This window comes from Physeter macrocephalus, chromosome 19, assembly GCF_002837175.3.
Source record: "Physeter macrocephalus isolate SW-GA chromosome 19, ASM283717v5, whole genome shotgun sequence".
Classification (NCBI taxonomy): domain Eukaryota; kingdom Metazoa; phylum Chordata; class Mammalia; order Artiodactyla; family Physeteridae; genus Physeter; species Physeter macrocephalus.
Genome location: NC_041232.1, coordinates 34,579,051 through 34,600,724, shown reverse-complemented (window position 1 = coordinate 34,600,724; position 21,674 = coordinate 34,579,051). Strand labels below are relative to the sequence as shown.

Sequence of the window (21,674 nt, the reverse complement as noted above, 5' to 3'; positions counted from 1 at the left end):
CCAACGAAGTGATTCCTGTTAGAAACCCTCAGTAAGTGAACTTGTACTGGGTATCCTCGTGCTTTCCCCGTCTGTCTGTATTTCCCCAAACAGAACTCAAGCTGTAAATAAAGGGGAAAAACATATTTCTCACTCCCAAATTCTTAAAATTTCAGTTTTTGTGGAAAATACAATTTCACAATTTCAATGTTAAAATTAGTAAGAGCCACAGAAAGTGTGAAGGCGTCCAAATAGGTCATCTAGAGATCCAAAAACCAGGACTAAGGGGAGACAGAATGCTCTTTACTCAGAAAGGCAGGGGCAGGGGTTGGACAGTTCTCACCGTTAAGGGCATTCGTGGACACTGCAAGGGAGGAACACATCTGAACAACGGGGGGACTTGGACGATAAATCGCCACATTAAGGGCACCACTACCAAATCTTCAGAGGCTCTGGTGAAAAATTAAACTAGTGGCAATTCTCAATGTTTGCAACATCTGCGACCAAACAGTTCAGCACTCCAAGCCTGGACAGCTCCACAGGCCGAGCTCCGGACGCGGCTTTAACTCTAATCAATTCTACTCAGAGCCAGACTGTCAACGGCAGCCAGACTCATTAGCGATTTACTGAAAATCCTCCAAGACTTCCCTTTAAAAACAAAACGACTTCCACATTTAATTGTCTATCTAAAAGAACATACGCAAGAAATTAGGAGATCTAAATTAAATTTATTAATAGGAGGGCTTGATGGTGCTTAATTCCAGAGCTCAGAGCTCTGATTGCTGGGGCTTGATGAAAAAGCAAAAAGAAATAAGAGGGACATAGTTAAAAACATGATTTTTCACCATTCTCAAAATTCTATGAATTCTTTACCCATCCTTGAGAAGTGGGTAAAATTGAAAACAGTCAAAACAATTAAACTTCTTTAAAATTGTACTGTATGAGTGGAAGGTGTTTATGAGAAGTCGATGACTCCGGATCTTATCCAAGAGGACGGCACAGAATAGTTAATATGTTCCTTGAGGGACTAGGATGCTGACGTCTTTTTCTGATACCCGATCATTACGTGACTGGAAAAAAAAAAAAAGGAAGTCATTCCATGAATAAAAATCGGAGCGCAACAGTGCAACAAAATATCCTGTACTTAAAGGCCATAGGCAGACAGATGTTGACAGAGAAGGCTCTTCCAAAAACCATGTTCGGATAGATTTCTGCTAACTGCACATATAAATAGGAGCAGAGGGCCGGTCACCTCTGCAACCACCGGCAGCAGCAGCAGAAGCCGCAGCTTCAGACGCAGCCGGAGGGACTTCTGAGCAGAGAAGGCGCTGCCGACTCGCGCAGCTGCCTGACCGAGCGGCTCCCACAGACGCCGGCTGCGCCGCGGCCCTCTCTCTTCCCTTCGTCTCCTTCTAAGACTTTCCCCCTTTCCTTATCACTTCTTTCTCTCCGTGGACTTAAGGCCACTTTGTCCCCGAGCCCTCTTAGCTCGTCGCCTCCGCCTTCTTCCTTCTTCATCTCTCTCCTCGCCTCCTTCTCTCGGTGTCGCGCTCCCTCCTAGTTCTGAGCGCCTACAAACTTTGAACAGAATACTGGCCTCAGCGCACAAGCCCTTCAGCGCCTCCGGCTGCTCCTGCCCGTTGCTGCGGCTGCTGCTCGGACACGAACGCCAGACGGCGATGCCTCTTGGGTTGTGACTCCAGCGCAGAAACTTGGAGAAGCCCTTTGCCCGCCGTCCTACTTGGCAGCAAGCCCTCTCCTGGCAGCGGTAAGAGTTGAATGGTACGGGGAAAAAAATCTTACCAAACCAGCCAACTCACGGGACTGCTAATTCTTTCGCCAGCATCAGGGTACGAGTTAGCTCTCCTTCGTACCAGATCTGGCGAGTTATTGGGCATTGGGTATATACATATATTTTCTAACTATAGCGAGAAGGCAGTGGCGGGGGCGCGCCGGCTATCATTAAGCCGTATTCAATACTGGGAGTCAGAGGTGAGCGCCGTCCCTCCCTCACTTCAGGGAGTTTCTAGGGGGTCGGAGGGTGGAAGGCCAGGGGCGTTCTGACTGCTGTGTGCTTTCGCGTCCTGCGCAGAATGACCATGTGTAGCGGAGTGAGGCTGGCCCTGCTGGTCTACGGGATAATAATGCACAGCAGCGTCTATTGCTCACCTGCCGCCGCCGGACTCCGGTTTCCTGGGATCAGGTAGGTGCTGGCCGCCCGAGCTGAGCTGAGGCCGGGAATTCCCTTCCCCCGACACCTTGTGGTCGCCCTCCTGAAGTTCCTCGGTCAGGCTACGACCGGTCAGGCTACCACCACCTCCCCATGCGCCCCCACTGCACGGCCACCAGCCTGGGTCCGGCCGCGAGTCACTGGCCGTGGCTCGGCGGGAGGATCCCGGCAGACTCCACTGGGCCTCGGCCCCCCTCCCCCAGCCCGCCGCAGCCGAGGCGCCCCGGTGGACCGAGCGCACTTCGGCGGGCTGGAGAAACCTCCCCTCCCCCAACCCCTCCCACGGGAAGGGGGCAGGGCCGGGCCCTGAGTTGACTTCTTTTCCCTATTCTTAGCTTGAGTTAGGAGAACTTTGGCTCCCGGAGCTAGTTTGGGGTGGGGTGGGGGTTGAGAGTGAAGCTCCCGTGGACTTTGCTTTGTTACAGCTTGTTCGGGACTATCGGGGCGGGGTCTCCCTCTCTCTCCTCTGCTCTCCTCACCTCAATTCTAATTCTTTCTACTGGAAGAGCTTCCTCTCAAGTGATAGGTTTTCCAACTGCATTTTGAGTCTTGGGGAGAGGGAGTGTTGGCCGGGTAGAGTTAAGAAGAAGCGATTTGAGAGAAGGAAAACAAAGATGAGGGAGGGGGAAATAGATGAAATGGATGCAAAGGAGGAACAGAGAAAGCAAGCTGGCAGGCAGTACTGGGAAGGCAGCCCTACCCACCCCAGGCAGGAGTAACCCTGGCTTTCCCCCCCGACCCCCGCCCTAATTCCTTCTCCTTCTCACCTCAATTCTAATTCTTTCTACTGGAAGAGCTTCCTCTCAAGTGATAGGTTTTCCAACTGCATTTTGAGTCTTGGGGAGAGGGAGTGTTGGCCGGGTAGAGTTAAGAAGAAGCGATTTGAGAGAAGGAAAACAAAGATGAGGGAGGGGGAAATAGATGAAATGGATGCAAAGGAGGAACAGAGAAAGCAAGCTGGCAGGCAGTACTGGGAAGGCAGCCCTACCCACCCCAGGCAGGAGTAACCCTGGCTTTCCCCCCCGACCCCCGCCCTAATTCCTGGTTTCTAATCGGCCGGCGCTGCCCGGGTTCCCCGCTGCAGCCCCAGAGTCCCTGGCCTGTCAGCGGGAGAGTGGAAGCTCGCCGCGCAGCGCAGCATCGGCACTCCTCTGTGCACCGGGCTCCCGGCGGCGAGGAGCGCGCGTTCTGCCCGCAAAGCTGCTGCTCGGAGCCGCGCCCAGGAGTGATCTCCTTAGGGGTTGCTGACCATTGATTTGGCCGGAGAGATGGGTTCTGGCTTCGGTATTAGGATTCCAGCATCTGGGCACGGGCTACGGGGTGGAAGAGCCCAGAAAGACCAGGAGACTGCGAGCAGCCGGGCCAGGGCAGAGAGGCGCGTCGCCGAGGAAAGGCTGGGTGTGGGGCGAGCGCAGCAATGCCTTGCCTCTACCTCTCCAAGGATGGAGGAAAGGCGAGCGAAGTAACGAAGTAAGGCTAACTCCTCCTAAAGCGCGCTACTTGCCTTGGCCGCTTTCCTAGTCTCTCCAGCGGCCGAAAGCTAGTGGGTTGTGTATACTAACCCACCTCTCCTGTCCTATATCAAGGATTGAGTTGGTAGGTAAGGGCGACTGCGAGATCGTTGTCTCTCGGTCCCCTGTTGACCCTTTGACCCTCTCCCTTTGCCTCTGGGTTGAGATGCTGTCCCGCCGCCCCGCCACCGCTAACATATTAGCGCGAACTATCTACTTACTGGACTTAAAAGTCCTATTTCACCCCAACTATTTTCAAAGTCCCCTGTGCCTGGCGCTTTCTCTCGGCAAGAGGTACCGGAGGGCGCGGACATGCCACAGAATGAGCCGCTGCCAAACAGGTTAAGTTTAGGGGCATCTATTACTCATGTTCCTGCCAGATCCTCTCCCGCCCAAAATAGAAGCCGGAGGTTCTCCGTGACCTACATCTGCGCGGGGAAGGACTCCCCTGGGCTCGGAGGCTGGGTGGGGGTGGCTGCTGGCGTTGGCCGCCGGACTCCCCAGCCATCCACCCTCTCTGGCTCCCGGCCTCCCCCATCCGGTCTTCGCGTGGTCAGCGTCTCTCTCCTAGAGCCCTTCTCATCTCCGCCCGCCGCTGCTTGTGGACGGAGGCTCAAGCGCCAGGCCGGGAGCGGAGCGGTCCTCCTCCGTGGCCAGGTGTGCTAGGTCGGCGCAGAAGCCTCGGCTTCCCAGTGCCCGTTGAGGCCGCGGCCCGGGCAGGGCGACCCTGCACCCGCGAGAGGAGGGGTGGGAATTTCTGTTGGGTGTAGTTTTCTCCTCCTACTTCTACCCGTACCCCTGTCCTAGAAGAAGAGGCAGTTCTCCGAGGGGCGCCTTTAGGAAGAAGGAAAATCGTGAGAGCCCCTAGGGATCTTTGGGTCCTCGCAGAGCCGGGGAGGGACCTGTACTGACCACTCCTTGTGCCCCCGGCTACCCCTGCAGACCGGAGGACGAGGCGTACGACGAGGACGGAAACCCGCTGCAGGACTTCTATGACTCGGATCCACCCGGCGTGGGGAGCCCCGCCTCCATGCTACGCGACGCCTACGCGCTCTACTACCCGGCGGAGGAAAGGTATCACCGCGCGTCCCCGCGCCGGCCCAGGACTGGAAGGGAGAAAGGGGCAGGGGGTGGCCCATCGAGTAGGTTCTTTTTCATAAAAGCCCTCAAGCCTCTCCTCTCCCGGGATGGTTCCCACGAGAGCGAGAGAAAGTTAGTAGCTGGCCAGTTTGTGTGGACATGAGGGCCGCGTGGGGACCGAAAGGTCCGTGGCCCAAGGAGTGGCACTGAGTGCGCTCCCCGGCCGGGTTCCACACCTGCGGTCCCCGGAGGGCAGGACAAACTCCGGTTCCTGGCACTCACTGGAACATCCCAAGAGTCATTCCCGAGTGCCTTGCCTCTGGGGTTTTCCGCGGCAGCCTCCCGAGCACCGGGGGGCGTGCGTGCCCAGCTGGGGACCTGGGGCTCCCACAGTCAGTGACCCCAGGTGCGCACTTTGCCTCCTTGTTAGAGATTTCGCCTACGGGATCCTTAACAAGGCCTACCGCAAAGTGCTGGACCAGCTGTCCGCCAGGAAATACCTGCAGACGCTCACGGCCAAGGGCGTGGGGTAAGAGTTTGCGAAAGAGTTAACCCGCGCGTAATGGCGCGCCCCCGCGCGCGCCGGGGTGGGTATCTTTGCCAACGCGCGCTGGGCGGGCGGCGCAGCTTCTACGTCCGTGCGTGCACGTGGGGCCGAGGGTGCGTCTGCGCCGCAGGGTCTGCCGGGCCAGCTCCCGGACGCAGACTAGGGTTCGGAGACCGCGCCTTTAGTTTGGCCAGAGAGCTCGGGAACTGGGCGAGGAAGGGAGAAGGCAGGAAACCCGGGGAATCTGATCCGTTTTGAATAATTGAAAAAAAGAAAAAGCCCCCCTTCGCCCTCAAGGCCTTCAAAACCTTCAAGCTTCGTGGGACGATTGGCTAGGATATCCTCTAAGCATGACTTTTTCTTTCCTCATTTTTCTTTCACTGTAAATTCAGTTAGAAACAAACAAATCCTCAGATGTGGACTTAAGGAAACAGTTTTTGCTCGTTCCAGACAAACCCAGAGCACAGGGCTTGCGTGGAGCATCTCTCAGCAGAAGGCAACATTTTAATAAAGCCCATGGGACAAAATACTACATTTTCCGCAATTAATAATTCATGCGATGAAAAATATTGCCTACAGCCTGTCGACTTATATTATTATCACGTTTTTCAATTTAGCGCGCAGGAGAGGAGTGTTCATGTCTGACTAGGAATTGCGGGATCGATGTAAACTCCACGGCAGCAGCCAACTTGGAATTTAGGGCTCTTCGGTTATTTTCTCTGTACGTGGGGGCGGGTGGGGGTGTGCCAGGAACGGTCAGGACGATTGAGCGCAAAAGCACGGATATTCAAATCTCAGAGGGCAGCGTTTGCAGAGAGGCTGGCCTTAAGTCGCTTGCCTTTGGCCCGGACCTCATCTGGGGCCCATTCTGTAAGGACTTAGTGCCCCAAGATAGTCGATGGGGAGGGAGGAGTGAGGGTTCCCATCACAGCCCTCCCTCTGGCAGCTCTCTGGCCGAGCAAGGCGGCGCGGTGGGCGTGGAGAGCCGGCGCCCTCCCTGAAGACTCCTGCTTGGGGTGGGGCCCGTCTGCCTTCCGCAACTATTCAACTTGTGTCTCCCGCCCCACCACCCTCTTCCCGACCTCTTTCCTTGCAGTGGGAACCTGGGCGGCGGCGCGGACGACGACTCGGAGCCGCTCTCCAAGCGCCACTCGGACGGAATCTTCACGGACAGCTACAGCCGCTACCGGAAACAAATGGCTGTTAAGAAATACTTGGCGGCCGTCCTAGGGAAAAGGTATAAACAAAGGGTTAAAAACAAAGGACGGCGAATAGCGTATTTGTAGCGATGAGTTACCAGCTACCCTGTGTATACAACCCTGACACACTGAAAAGTCATTTTCCCAACTGACTGAACAGTCATCGCTCTTGTGTTCTGTCCAAACATGTATTTATGTATGAAGTAAAGCCATTAAATGAATATTTTGATAATAATATTGTTTTTCTTTTTACAAAGCACTAGAGAATGCACAGATATACTTTGTGGACCAATTATTGATATTGATATATATATATTAAGAATATATATTAAGAATATATATATATAAAAGTATAATCGAAAGCAGTTCAAAGTGTGCACAAGGATTGAAAATTCGCCTGAGCTGTTTGTTTTTATATAAAATAAATAGAAAAATAGACAATCATTGTTTTGAATATTACTCCTATTTTTGTAAACTGGAATTAAAAGGATAGTATTTTTATCCACTACAGGCCTGAAGATATTAATACCGACCATTTGCTACTGTACATAAACAGTGATGCCCTGCTCCAGGGAGATTTTGAGTAATGATTTGGGAGAATTGCTGAAGGGCACTCTTTCCCAGTGAGTCTTTGGGGCAGGCTTCTTCAATCCCAGCTGGACTCAACTAGCCACTGTCCCCCTCGCTGGGTGGCAATTCCAATACTTCTGCTTTCTTGGATTCTATTTTTATGTGTATTTGTTTCTCTTCAGACTCTCATCCCAGAAGGAAATTCTCCTGATAAAACAACAGCTGGATCCAAATTGCGCTTCTCCCCAGGATTCATACCACTCCCTGGGGGAGGAATTGGACTGTACAGAGAAGGGAGACTTGAATAGGAAGCTCCCTTTTCTGTACTTCCAGGAACCCCAATATTCCAAGGTTTGGGCAATTGGAACAAAGTGAAGGAAATGTAGGAATATTGGAAAAGGCAGAGCGTAAGGCAGTAGGAGGAGGACCCTCCTGTAGAGGGACTGGCTGGGGGCTGCCCCAGGCCTGGGAGCTGGGCATAAGCCGAGTCCCACCGTAGTCCCCTGCCTGCCTGACTTTGGGCGCTGGGTATTGGAAATGGATGCAAAGTACAATGTGTTTTTCTCCAGTGCTGTCCATGCTTCTCATCTTGTGAAATGGCCAGGATCCTCCCCTTTGAACCTTGCTCTGTAGGAGCCACCCTTTTCTTTCGTGGTTTTCTGAAGACTCTTCTTTCCCACCCTCTCGCACCAGTTTTTAAAGTACTGTTTACCATTTTTCATTTACTTCTCTTAAACTTGTAATGCTTCTTAATTTTTTTGTTGTTTGATGCTAGCACTTATTGTAAAGTGTAGGAACACTTGTGTAGTTACCACTAAGTAATTATGCACTAAATATGAATCTTTTGTTTCTTGTTGATTGAGTTTGTAGGTAAAATGTATTTTTCTACATTATGGCTTATTGCTTAGTAAAATTTATTTCATAAAACCAACCTTTGTCATATTAGAATGTGTAGTGTTCACATGTTGGTCAGTTGTACTAACTGATAAATCATTTAAACCTCATCTTCATATGTATGAGTACTATCTTATATTTGTGGTCAAGAGTGAGGTAAGCAAGCTCCAACAGGCCCTGAGAATGTTCCCTTGTATTCTTTCTTGGCTACAGAAAGCATGTCTGTCTGTTTCCTATCAATTCCTTGACCCTGTCAAGTAATCTCAATAAACAAAAGAACCTTCACCCAGCAACCAGATCAAGCAACAACAGGCAAACCAGCCAGCCAAACTCCCAAATTTCAGGCCCAAGTTCTTTTGAAAAAAACAAAACAAAACAAGAAAAGATTAAACATTAGCTTGTAAAGTTTAAAGGACCTTTCCTTTTCCTTTACGGATTTGATCAGTATGAAGTCATAAATCAAAGAAAACTGACTTGGATTTGCATTCCCAGGCGGGATGGATGCTGCCAGGAGATCACATTGCAAACAGTGAAAGCACAGAGGCATTCGATCTATGCCTGAGTCCTGTGTACAGAATCAATCTTTCTTTAATTCTGCAGTCTCCTCAGGCAATGTGACACGGGATGCAGTTTGCAGCTTTAGTGCCTTTCTTCGCCTTTTAAATCGCCACGAATCACAGATGGCTATTTAGTGGCCCTACAATGCTGCAACACATCGGCTTGCATTTTAGTCCTAATTATTTGTTTCTTGGATAATGGGCAGAGTTTTTTCTGTATTTGTGTCAGCTGTTAGTGGTGAAATAGGGCTCTAGTTAACCTTTTCTTTACGAAGTCTAATTTAGTGTTCCCGTGGCTAGTTGCAAGCATTTACAGTGATCACCCAGTTTAATCTTTTGTATACTTTTTAGAAATGCCAAGAGCCTTACTAACCTGGAGCAGATTTATGATATAGTGATAATTTAGATAGATGTTAGTCTTGAAGCTCTTATTTTATGTGCAACTGATTATAAAAACATCTTACCCGAGTATTATTACACACATGATATCTATAATTAGGACTTTGATAACTGTTATATAAAGTGTGTAAAATTTGTATGAATAAATTTTTATAAACAATGCAACTTCGTCTAATGTGTGGGGAAAAAAGACATTCAGGAAATAACTACTTTAAAATCTCTTAAAGTATTTTCTTTAGCAACCATAAGATTTTTCATGTCTGGAATATCTATCTAATCATCCATGTATTTTCATAAATTGTACTTTAATATCTGCTTGATGGGTTACTGAATTCGACTAAAAATTTAAAGTAGCTACTCAGATGGAGACGCCTAAGAAGATACTAAGCTCATAAATAGGTGAAGATATTGGAACCTTTATAGGATGCTCAATTTAGATTAATTTCCATCCCCTAGTGTGTAAATACATTGCTCAGTATTCAGAAAGTTGCTATCCAGTGGTGGGAGATAGTAACTGGGTATTAGTTACACCTTTGAAATAGAAATCTAACATTGTTATTTTGTAAGTAACTCTGCACACTAAATTGGTCTCCATAAAATTCTGTATAAAAATAACTTAACTTTGGAGGTTTAAAAATATGTTTAGAGATCTATAAACAACTGTCTTTGATTAAAATGCTTTGGGCGAAGGAAAAAGGATATGAGTAAGCAAAGAGTTAATTAAATATCTTTAAAAGAAAATGTACTTTGAAGTCCAGGACAAAATGTGAAAAGTCATTCATGGATTTTTTTTTAGTCATATTAACAAACTTTAAAGCAAAGCCTTCATATGAAATTCCCATAAATTTATCAGTGGTGTTTATTTTGGAGCCCTTGCTATTTCTGGGTTAAAAAAATGTAGTAAGAGTCACTTATAATAAGTCACATACAATTTAATTTAAATTGCCAAATTTTCATCCTAAATATTAATGCATACAATGAATAAATCAATAAATATATCACAATAATATTAAAGGACCAGTAAAGATCTGCAAGGATTCAAAAACTATCTTTAGAACTTAGCTCAGTATTTAAGGCCCAGAATCATATAAGGAGGAGCTTATGATCTAGAGGTCTCATTTGTAGTGTATCTAAAAAAATGAACAGTAAAATTCATATTTACATTGGATTTTATTGGATAAGGAGTTTTTCTTCTCCATCTTTAAACTGCCCCCCCGCTGCACCCCCCCCATGGAGTCACTGAGTGTATGTGTATATATATATATATATATATACATATATATATATACATATATATATATACACATATATATATACATATGTGTATATATATAGTATGCTAGTGTGGTAAGTGGAAGAACGAAGAAAAATAAAGCTAATTTATTTGGTTGAGGGCTAATGACTTGTTGAGAAAATAGAAATAAGCCCCAGACTGGCTGACTTCAAGTGAAGTTAATTGTATTTAGCAACTTTCTATATTCTCTTACGTGGGTTAACTCAAATGATGGTTTTTTCCTTGGAGGGACTGATATATTTAGGTACCCAAGAAGTCATCAGATGTGCCCTATTGGTGACAGGGCTGGGGACACATTGATTCAATACAGTATATATTTACTGAACACCTAAAATGGACCAGGCACACTGGTTGAGAAAGCTTAACTAACACATGGGAGTTAAGCTAGTATTTTTTGAAAGAATATTTTTCTGCAACAGCATCACATGGGGGAACTTGTTAATAATGCAGATTTCAGGGCTTCACCAGAATCAGTGAATCTGCATTTTAAATAAAAACCATAGATTAATGGGCAATAAAGTTTGAGACTGCCTAGATCTAGAATTTGGCAACATATGTAGGCACATGTGTGTGCTGGGACTATTTTTTTTCATATTAATAAGCAACAGGTTATGCTATCTGTACACAGTGATAAATACATCAATAAGCTGTATTCTCCCAGGATGGACATTAGGTTCTTGGGAAGTTGTAGTATTTTCTTTAGGTCACTAAGTCCATAGTTAGCATTATTTTACTTACACGTTCTGGTTGGACCTCTCTGTTAGAGGAGCTTCTGGAAGAAGAGTGATCCTGTAAATAGAGTCTAAGTAGTTCAATCACATGACTGAGAGGTTAATGAAATGATAGAACCTGCGCAGCTAGCTGGCAGTAACTGCGGATCCAGAAGTCAACTCGCAATTGCATTATGCCCAAATTTGGCTTGAATGTGTCCCCCCAGCTGTTTACAAGATGATTTTACTTGGAGGCTCCACTGACCTCACACTCAACCCTACTGTTCACACTGTTACAAGACTGGGAACCAACATCAAGCCTGAGCTCTTCTCTTTGTTTGGAACCCTTCTTTGAAGAAGGAGATGCCTGCTTCTCTTTCGGCCTCACCACTGGCTTCCTATGCTGGTTCGCAACAGGTCAGCCTGTCCTTGGTCATTTCCCCTTCAACCAGGTAGCTTTAGCTCCTTCTTTTTATCCCTCTGATGTTCTGGGGTAGCCTCCACGGTCACAGGGTCCAAAGTTCCTCCTACTCTGGACCCAACAAGATCCTTCTTCTTTAGAAGGACAAGTTCTTATCGGTCTTGGAAACTTGAACGCTCCTTTTCATCTCCCACAATTCCTCCGTGGCCAGAATGTCCTTTCTCAACCTAACCCAACCTAAATAATCTGTAAGGGCTGACTCACACCCTCCTTTTTTAGGGATCTTCCTCAGCCTCTCTGAGTAACATATTGATACCTCCACCACCATCCTTGCACTTGTTTCCGGTGACCCTTACTCTCTGCAGCAGTACTTCTGATCTTTTATTTATTTATTTTTTTTTAAGGTACGCGGGTCCCCCACCGCCGCAGCCTCTCCCGCTGCGGAGCACAGGCTCCGGACGCGCAGTCCCAGCGGCCACGGCCCACGGGCCCATCCGCTCCACGGAATGTGGGATCCTCCCGGACCGGGGCACAAACCTGCGTCCCCCGCATCGGCAGGCGGACCCCCAACCACTGCGCCACCAGGGAAGCCCACTTCTGATCTTTAATTCCACAGTGCTCTGCCCTGTTCCTGAACTGTTTTGTAAGTGCCTGGCTTGTCTCCCCAGCTCCATGACCTCCTGGAAGTCGTGGATGACAAAATGCACGTTAATGCCCAACACACTTCTGGGAACATAATACATACCTCTTTTGAGTTATGTAAATAACCAGAGGACTTGCAGAATTCACCTTGACATTTCCCCCTTAGTCTAATAGGACAGCTACAAAGTGTATGTAGGAAGTGAAATTAACTTATTAATTAGGTGTTCATTGTAAATCAAACTAGATCTTACTCCAGGAAAAGCTACATAGAAAAGAATGCCAAATTAATTAGGTGTGTTCCTGCGATAAGATAAAATGAACTTTAAATTTGTATGTAGGCAAAAGGCTGCGACAGACTCAAGCCACCAGGCCTTAATTTTTTCATCCTGATAAAGAAGAATTGTATTTCCAAATTAAAGGGAATTCACCTTATGCCTCAGGAAAGTCATACTTTTTCCTAGAATAAAGGAAAAGGGATTTCTTGAGAAACAGACTGGGAACTGGACTGCTCTCAAAGTGATAATTAACAGGGTAGTTATCTGCAGCTGTCAAACTTCTCCCATTAACAGAAATGTGATTTGGAACATAAGTTTATAGACGGGAAGAGGCACATAAGGAAAGACATTTTTTTAAAAAATTAATTAATTTATTTATTTATTTTTGGCTGTGTTGGGTCTTCGTTTCTGTGCGAGGGCTTTCTCCAGTTGTGGTGAGCGGGGGCCACTCTTCGTCACGGTGCGCGGGCCTCTCACTATCGCGGCCTCTCTTGTTGGGGACCACAGGCTCCAGACGCACAGGCTCAGTAGTTGTGGCTCACGGGCCCAGTTGCTCCGCGGCATGTGGGATCCTCCCAGACCAGGGCTCGAACCCGCGTCCCCTGCATCGGCAGGCAGATTCTCAACCACTGCGCCACCAGGGAAGCCCACAGGTAAGACATTTTTTAACTAACAGTGGAACATCGTGGTAGGTGATGTCATCTGGTCTAAGTTTATTTTCTTCTAGCTATATCTTTGCTATATATTACAGAATCCTAATTCAGGGAGGACTATTACCTGTAAACCTAAAAGAAAATAGACAATATGATATGCATCTGTGCACATTTGCCCTCCTCTTGTTAACTAACTGGATTTACTCTTGAACACAGGTCCCTCATGCAGCTCTTGGCTTTTATGGGATGCAAACTGCACTTGTAGATGTAACTAATCAGGATAATTGTCCCTCCTGACCACAATTCAGGGCTTGACATGTTACGCATTTCAGGATAGTGGGATTAGAGATTTTTTTTTTTTGCTGGAAGCTTCTCAGAAAGAAGTTCTTTTTTTACTTCTGAATGGCGTGGTGTATGATTTAACACAACATATAAGAAGCCAGCCTCACAATGGAACTGACACCATGAAAGACAGACAGGAGTGATAGGAAGAAACACGTCCCTGAAAACAACATTGAGCCCTTGAATCAAACAAACCCTGAAGCCCGAATTGAACGTTCCTGTTAAATAAGCCCATAAATCCCCTTCATTGCTTAAGCCAGTTTTGTTTGTTGTTTGTAAGTTAAGACCTGTGTTGCAAGTCATGGAAACCCGACTCATACTGGCTGGGTATTTTTTCTTCATAAATCAGGAGAGTGTTAAAACTGGTCTGCAGAAGTTCCAGCCAACAGGAAGTGTTACAGCTTCCATTGCCCCAGTGTTCCAAAGCCTTCACACTCTCTGCTAAAATTTTACTTTAATGTTTAAATATTGTAAAACATCTAGAAGTAAACCCAGTAACTGCTGCTAAAATTTTACTTTAATGTTTAAATATTGTAAAACATCTAGAAGTAAACCCAGTAACTGCTTTTAATTATAGTAAGAAATATCCTGTGAGGACCCTCACCATCCTTTGCCATCAACTCTGCTACTTCTCTGAACCACTAGCATCTTAGAACTGCTCTGCTCTGAAACTTTTTTGAAATCCTGCCTTTCCCTGTACCCATGAAACTTGTGATAAAACTCAATAGAGAGCCACTTTGGAAGACACTTTGGCTGTTTTTTACAAAACTAAACATACTCTTACCATAAGATTCAGCAATCAGGCTCCTTGGAATTTGTCCAAAGGAGTTAACAACTTATGACCACACAAAAACCTGCACAGAAAAGTTCAGAGAGTCTTTATTCATAATTGCCAAAACTTGGGAGCAACCGAAATGTCCTTCAGTAGGTGAACATCTATGATGTTCTGATGCGCCCACCCCTACAGTCCTTGTGAGAGTTCAAATGTCCAATTGACATATTCACCTGGATGTCCAAGCTCACTAGGTACCCCAAGCTCAATATGTTCCCATATGAATCATTATCCACATTTATTCCTCCTCTCTGTTTTTGACATCATTATCCATCATGTTACCCAATTTAAATACTTCAGAGTATTCTTCTTTTCCTTTTCCTCCTCTTTACTCCATTTATTTAATCGGCCAGTAAGTCTTAATGGATTTTCCAATCCTATCTTCTGCGGAACTCCATATTCACATAATCTTTTGCTGTTTTTACAGTAGCCTCCTAACACTTTGGCTACACTTACTTCTTCCTAGTCATTCTCCTCTGCCTCCAGAATGATCTATCTAAGATAAAATTCTGGTTATCTTACCTCCTTATACTGGCTTGAAAAAATTTTTATGATTTCTTCTGGCCTATTGCATGGAGTCCAAAGTCTTTAGCATGTCTTTAATAATTTCCCTCTAACCTACCTTTCTCTTCTCACCTATCACCTTCTATTTGTGGGTCCCTCTCTCTAGAACACTCTTCTATCCTTTTTTTTCCCCTGGTGAAATGCTACTAATCTTTCAAGGAAGGACTAGCTCCTTTCTCTGTTTTCCTGCTGCATTTCTTCATACTATTAGACATGCATACACATCTTTTGCTGATAGGATGAGAACCTAAGGACCATAATTATTCAACTTCCAATGCTTAGGGCCTGTAGTTTCTGGCACATAATGGATACTCAGTCACTACATGTTGAACTGAAATTAATTCCATGAAGTTGGTGGATGATTATTCTTTATTTAGACACTAGGAAAAAAAATAATTTAAGGTATAACATGAAGTATTTTGGTTGGATATTAGGAAGGATTTTGACAGGAACAAATACTTTTTGAACGATTGAGTCAAAGCATATTCCTTTGAATACCCAGTGTTTGTGTGCTGAGGTTGTTTGAGTTCTGCAGGATTGTTTCCCTCTTTGTTTTTCTTATTCTCTTCTCACCCTAGCAGGTGATAAATCTTATACTCTCAGGTGACAGATGGGAACAGCAACACAGAACTTGAACACGGTAGGTGCTCACTGGAAGTTGTCCGTTGACTAAATGGATCTGTTTTCTGAGAAAACATAGGCCACCAATTTAGAGCCCAAATTCCTTGGAGTTGCTTAAAGGCCCCAAGTATATTTGACCTTGTGCATTGACTTGTGTGTTTCCAAAATTTAAGCTTTGATGAGAAATTAAAAAAAAAAAAAGCAACACATTCACACAATGGACATGAGACTTTCTTGAGTGGTTGGGAATTTTCCAACTTGCTTATATATGCAGATGTTCTTGGATGAGCCCCTGCTAAGATCTCTTCTGGTTCTCCCACTTTGAGTGTAAATAGGGAGTATCAGAGAAAGGCCGTCTGACTTCTTGAGTGTCATATACTTGCCTGTGGAAACCAGATGCTCAGTCCTACAGTGAGCTGGGGAAATAAATGATGCTCTTAGCATTAATTAGATGGAAGCTATCTTGGGATTGTGATTTTGCAGGGGCACATCTTGCTCACATAACTTTCATAATTATGTAAGGAGCTGATGATCCCATTTGCAGATTCTGTCTTCTGATCATGAGATTATTTATTGTGCTTCAATTAGAAAGAGGGAAGGAGAAGAAACAAAAATGTGAACCAGATCAATCTGCTGATTGCTAGGCATCCTGGTGAAAAAGGATATTGAAGCTGCTAAAGCAAGTCCTCTAGATTTCCCATAAATCTAATCAGTGTGTGTTTTCCTCTAGTGTCATCAGTAATGGGAGAAAGGATCCTGTCTTTTCTTTCTTGGATCTTTGTTTGAGATGTAGTAAGGGAGAACTACTTTTTTTTTTTTTTTTTTAAACTTTAAAGCTGATAATCAGTCTATCTTTTCTTAACATCTTTATTGGAGTATAATTGCTTTACAATGTTGTGTTAGTTTCTGCTGTATAACAAAGTGAATCAGCTATATATATGTATACATATATCCCCATATCCCCTCCCTGTTGTGTCTCCCTCCCACCTTCCTTGTCCCACCCCTCTAAGTGGTCACAAAGCACGGAGCTGACCTCCCTGTGCTATGCGGTTGCTTCTCACTAGCTATCTATTTTACATTTGGTAGGGTATATATGTCAATGCTACTCTTTCACTTCGTCCCAGCTTACCCTTCCCCCTCCCTGTGTCCTCAAGTCCATTCTCTACGTCTGCGTCTTTATTCCTGTCCTGCCCTTAGCTTCATCAGAACCATTTTTTTTTTTAGATTCCATATATATGTGTTAGCATACGGTATTTGTTTTTCTCTTTCTGACTTACTTCACTGTGTGAAGTAAGACTCTATGTCCATCCACCTCACTACAAATAATTCAATTTCGTTTCTTTTTATGGCTGAGTAATATTACATTGTATATATGTGCCACATCTTCTTTATCCATTCATCTGTCGATGGACACTTAGGTTGCTTCCATGTCCTGGCTATTGTAAATAGAGCTGCAGTGAACATTGTGGTACATGACTCTTTTTGAATTATGGTTTTCTCAGGGTATATGCCCAGTAGTGGGATTGCTGGGTCGTATGGTAGTTCTATTTGTAGTTTTTTAAGGAACCTCCATACTGTTCTCCATAGTGGCTGTATTGAGCTGCATGAGCTGCTTGTAAATTTTGGAGATGAATCCTTTGTCAGTTGCTTCGTTTCCAAATATTTTCTCCCATTCTGAGTGTTGCTTTTCATCTTGTTTCTGGTTTCCTTTGCTGTGCAAAAGCTTTTAAGTTTCATTGGGTATCATTTATTTATTTTTGTTTTTATTTCCATTTCTCTAGGAGGTGGGTCAAAAAGGATCTTGCTGTGATTTATGTCAAAGAATGTTCTTCCTATGTTTTCCTCTAAGAGTTTTATAGTGTCTGGGCTTACATTTAGGTCTTTAATCCATTCTGAGTTTATTTTTGTGTATTGTGTTAGGGACTGTTCTAATTTCATTCTTTTACATGTAGCTGTCCAGTTTTCCCAGCACCACTTATTGAAGAGGCTGTCTTTTCTCCAATCAGTCTATGTTAATAAGTAGCTTATGTCCCTGAAATTACTCTGAAGGCATCCTAACATAGGAGGGAAAAAATAAATTTATGGAGTAAGGGTTTATCTGACTGTACCTTGAAATAACTAACTTTTAGTCATTCTTAATAAGTTATCTCTGTGTAGACTCAAGTCGTTTAGCCTTTAGGCTTAGTTTCATTTTTCATTCAGTTTATCTAAAAAATTATAGACAACTGATCCCCAGATTCTTGCAAAGGTATTCAACTCAAGTCTTTGAAAGTATTCTTTCTGGTTCCTTTAAATGACTGAAGAAATCTGCCAGGGAACTGAAGGGTTGGTGAAAATGAGGGCTTGCACAGTTACATATTCTAGAAATTACCATTAATGTGATAAACACAAAGGATCCATTTTTCAGCAAAGGATTTCAGAAAATATAAGGCTGGAGGGGGTTTGATGAGTGTGGCTTCCTAGGTCTCCCCAGTTCCTTGGGGGAGATGGGCTTGGAAGGGTAGCAAAGGTAATTTGCCTGCCAAGTGTGGGTCCTGTCAGGCAGAGGGAAGCCCAAACTAAGGGATTTCCAAATCTCTTTTACCCCCAACTACAGTGCCCCAAATCCCCAACTTAACTACTTTAAATAGTTATAATAACTGCCTTTAGCAAGTCACCTGTGTCTAATGTGCTGCTATATTTTCTGATTTTACAACCTTTGCCCCACTGTGTACAGATTATATAATAATGACTGGACTCCGCCAATTTATAGTCACATGGAATGAACTATGTAAAGATGACCAGTTGTGAACACATGCAAACAGGACTAGCTACATAATTTTGGGAGCCTACAGCAAAATGATAATGCAAGACCCTTTATAAAATTATTAAGAATTTCTAGACAACAGCAAAGTACTAACCCAAGCGCAGACCTGTTCTGAGCTCAGGGCCTAATGGGAGTGTACAGATCATACGGCCATGAAACTGGCTCTGGTTCTAGATTTGGGAGTGCTGAGTATGGCAGGTCTGGCCAGAGCTTACCCCAGAACCCTGTCTTTATTTGTTCTTAAATGTTCTACCCTTAGTGTGTGTGTGTGTGTTGTGTGTGATTTGACATGCACATAATTTTATTGTCCATTCAGTTTGCCATTTGCAGTAGAGGAGTAGAGGAGAAGTAGAGGAAGTAGAGGAGAACAGATTTTTTAAATTGTGGCTAAAAAACACATAACATGGGGCTTCCCTGGTGGCGCAGTGGTTGAGAGTCCGCCTGCCGATGCAGGGGACACGGGTTCGTGCCCCGGTCTGGGAGGATCCCACATGCCACGGAGCGGCTGGGCCCATGAGCCATGGCCGCTGAGCCTGTGCATCCGGAGCCTGTGCTCCGCAATGGGAGAGGCCACAACAGTGAGAGGCCCGCATACCGCAAAAAAACCCCCCAAAATCCAAAAAACACATAACATGAGCTCTACCCTCAACAAAACTTTAAGTGTGCCATACAGTATAGCTTCCTGTAAGCACAATGTGGTACAGCAGCTCTCTAGAACTTTTTCATCTTACGTGACTGAAATTCTCTCCTCATTGAACAGTGACTCCCTCCCTGCCCCTCCTGCCAGGTCCTGGCAGCCACCATTCTACTCTCTGCTGCAGTGAGTTTGACTACTTTAGTACCTCATGTAAGTGGAATCATGCAGTTTTTATCCTTTTGTGACTGACTTATTCACTTAGTATAATGTCCTCAAGGTTCATCCATGTTGCAGCATAGGCCAGGATTTCCTTCTTTTTCATGGCTGAATAACCGCTGAGCCTGTGCATCCGGAGCCTGTGCTCCGCAATGGGAGAGGCCACAACAGTGAGAGGCCCGCATACCGCAAAAAAACCCCCCAAAATCCAAAAAACACATAACATGAGCTCTACCCTCAACAAAACTTTAAGTGTGCCATACAGTATAGCTTCCTGTAAGCACAATGTGGTACAGCAGCTCTCTAGAACTTTTTCATCTTACGTGACTGAAATTCTCTCCTCATTGAACAGTGACTCCCTCCCTGCCCCTCCTGCCAGGTCCTGGCAGCCACCATTCTACTCTCTGCTGCAGTGAGTTTGACTACTTTAGTACCTCATGTAAGTGGAATCATGCAGTTTTTATCCTTTTGTGACTGACTTATTCACTTAGTATAATGTCCTCAAGGTTCATCCATGTTGCAGCATAGGCCAGGATTTCCTTCTTTTTCATGGCTGAATAATATTTCATTGTAAGTATGCACCACATTTTCTTTGTCCACTTATCTGCCAATGAATATTTAGATTGTTTCGACCTCTTAGCTATTTTGAATAACGCTGCAGTGAACATGGGAGTGCAAATCTCTCTTATCTTCATTGTGTCTTTTTATTTGTTTATTTATGGCTGCATTGGGTCTTCATTGCTGCACGTGGGCTTTTCTCTAGTTGTGGCGAGAGGGGGCTACTCTTTGTTGTGGTGTGCCGGCTTCTCATTGCGTTGGCTTCTTTTGTTGCGGAGAACAGGCTCTAGGTGCACGGGCTTCAGTAGTTGTGGCTTGCGGGCTCTAGAGCGCAGGCTCAGTAGTTGTGGCGCACGGGCTTAGTTGCTTTGCGGCATGTGCGATCTTCCTGCACCACGGCTCGAACCCGTGTCCCCTGCATTGGCAGGCAGATACTCAACCACTGAGCCACCAGGGAAGCCCCTCATTGTGTCTTAATTGGTCTAAATACCACTAATAAAAGTACATTCGTTTGGGGCTTCCCTGGTGGCTCAGTGGTTGAGTATCTGCCTGCCAATGCAGGGGACACGGGTTCGAGCCCTGGTCCAGGAAGATCCCACATGCCGCAAAGCAACTAAGCCCGTGCGCCACAACTACTGAGCCTGCGCTCTAGAGCCCGCAAGCCACAACTACTGAGCCCATGCGCCACAGCTACTGAAGCCTGTGTGCCTAGAGCCTGTGCTCCGCAACAAAAGAAGCCACCGCAATGAGAAACCCGCGCACTGCAACGAAGAGTAGCCCCCCTCCACCGCAACTAAAAGAAAGCCTGCATGCAGCAACAAGGACCCAACACAGCCAAAAACAAACAAATAAATAAAAACAAGAAAAACAGTACATTCTTTTGGAAATAGTGTTCAACTGTTAAATGACTAAAATAGAATAATTTTACTGCTTTTTCAGGCTGCTCTCTATTGAAATGACCATCTTAGGTTACCCAGCTGGCAATGCAGGCATTGAGCTAACATTCCAGAGGACTAAACCCATTCTGGGAGAACATGAGATGGTCCAGGACCCACGGTGGACTCTCTGTGAGGGTCAGTGACACATGGTGCTGCCTCCCTGACCTCTGCATGGCTGCATTCCATCAGCAGAGTAAAGAAAAATACCACTCTGGAAAGGATGCTCTGAGACTGAGTAAATATTTGCCAGCAGGGCCTCAGCCCCTCCAGGCAGAGAGACCTAGGGCATTCAGCCATGAGGACCTTACCATTGAGAGCTAAATCTTGACTTTTGTGTGTTAGCAATGCCTCTAGCAGCATCAGCTGGCTCTTAGCTGATTCTGCAATCTGTTGCTTGTTTGCCAAAATCTTAGTTGTTGGGGGTTTAGTTCTTATTCTTGATTAGGGTGTTTCTCGGGCTTTTACTTACACAATCATGTTTTGCTTCAGGGAGAAAAATGGGGAAGTTCAGGTTACAATAGCTTCTCTTTGTGAGGAGCAAATAGCTTGGTTTAATATGCAGGTGCAAAGGGAAAAAGAGAGAAAGCAGGCTGAGTGATTGCTGGCCCTGCAGTGATAAATTTTCTAACAAGCTCCAGGTACATCTGGCTTTCTCAGCTTCAGCCTCTTTGCTGACCAAACCTGTAAGCAGGTGAATGAGGGTAAGGCTTCCCTTTATACAGATAGACCTAGGTGTATAAGTCACCTACGCATGTTCTTGGGCTATTTGTACCAACAGAGGCTTCACTGAGCACCTACATATACTGCGAATTCCTTCTTTCCTGTTGTGGTGCTAGATTGAGCATCCGTTTTGTTCTGAAATTCTGTGATTCTCCAGTCATCTGTGATAGTGAGAAGTGGTTACTCTCATCATATTTTAAGCTTGTGAGCTGCCCTGGATCTCTCCTCTCTAACGGTCCTGCTCAGGAAGGGTCAGGGTAGGGTTATATACAGGATCACTCAATGTGGGCCACAGGGACACAGCTGAAGAGGGAGGGCAAGGCACCAGGGGAGCTGTGATGAATGGAGCCCACATTGAATGATTTGACAAGGCGGTGCTGTTATTAGTGGTATTTGGGAATGAATATGACCCCAGCTTTTATTGTGTGATCTCCTTTTGGGAGCTTGGAAACCAACCTTTTATTGGTCTGTTCCTGAGA

The 21,674-nt window shown here is 45.4% G+C and overlaps 1 protein-coding gene across 1 annotated transcript; it reads left to right on the top strand.

Moving 5' to 3' along the window:
• Positions 1-1,114: 1,114 nt before the first annotated feature.
• ADCYAP1 (adenylate cyclase activating polypeptide 1) lies at positions 1,115-8,117 on the top strand. Its single transcript, XM_007107852.2, has 5 exons — positions 1,115-1,747; positions 2,072-2,182; positions 4,663-4,794; positions 5,231-5,329; positions 6,444-8,117. Exons 2-5 carry the CDS (start codon positions 2,073-2,075, stop codon positions 6,631-6,633), a joined length of 531 nt encoding a protein of 176 aa, XP_007107914.1. The 5' UTR covers positions 1,115-1,747; position 2,072; the 3' UTR covers positions 6,634-8,117.
• The last annotated feature ends 13,557 nt before the right edge of the window (positions 8,118-21,674 follow it).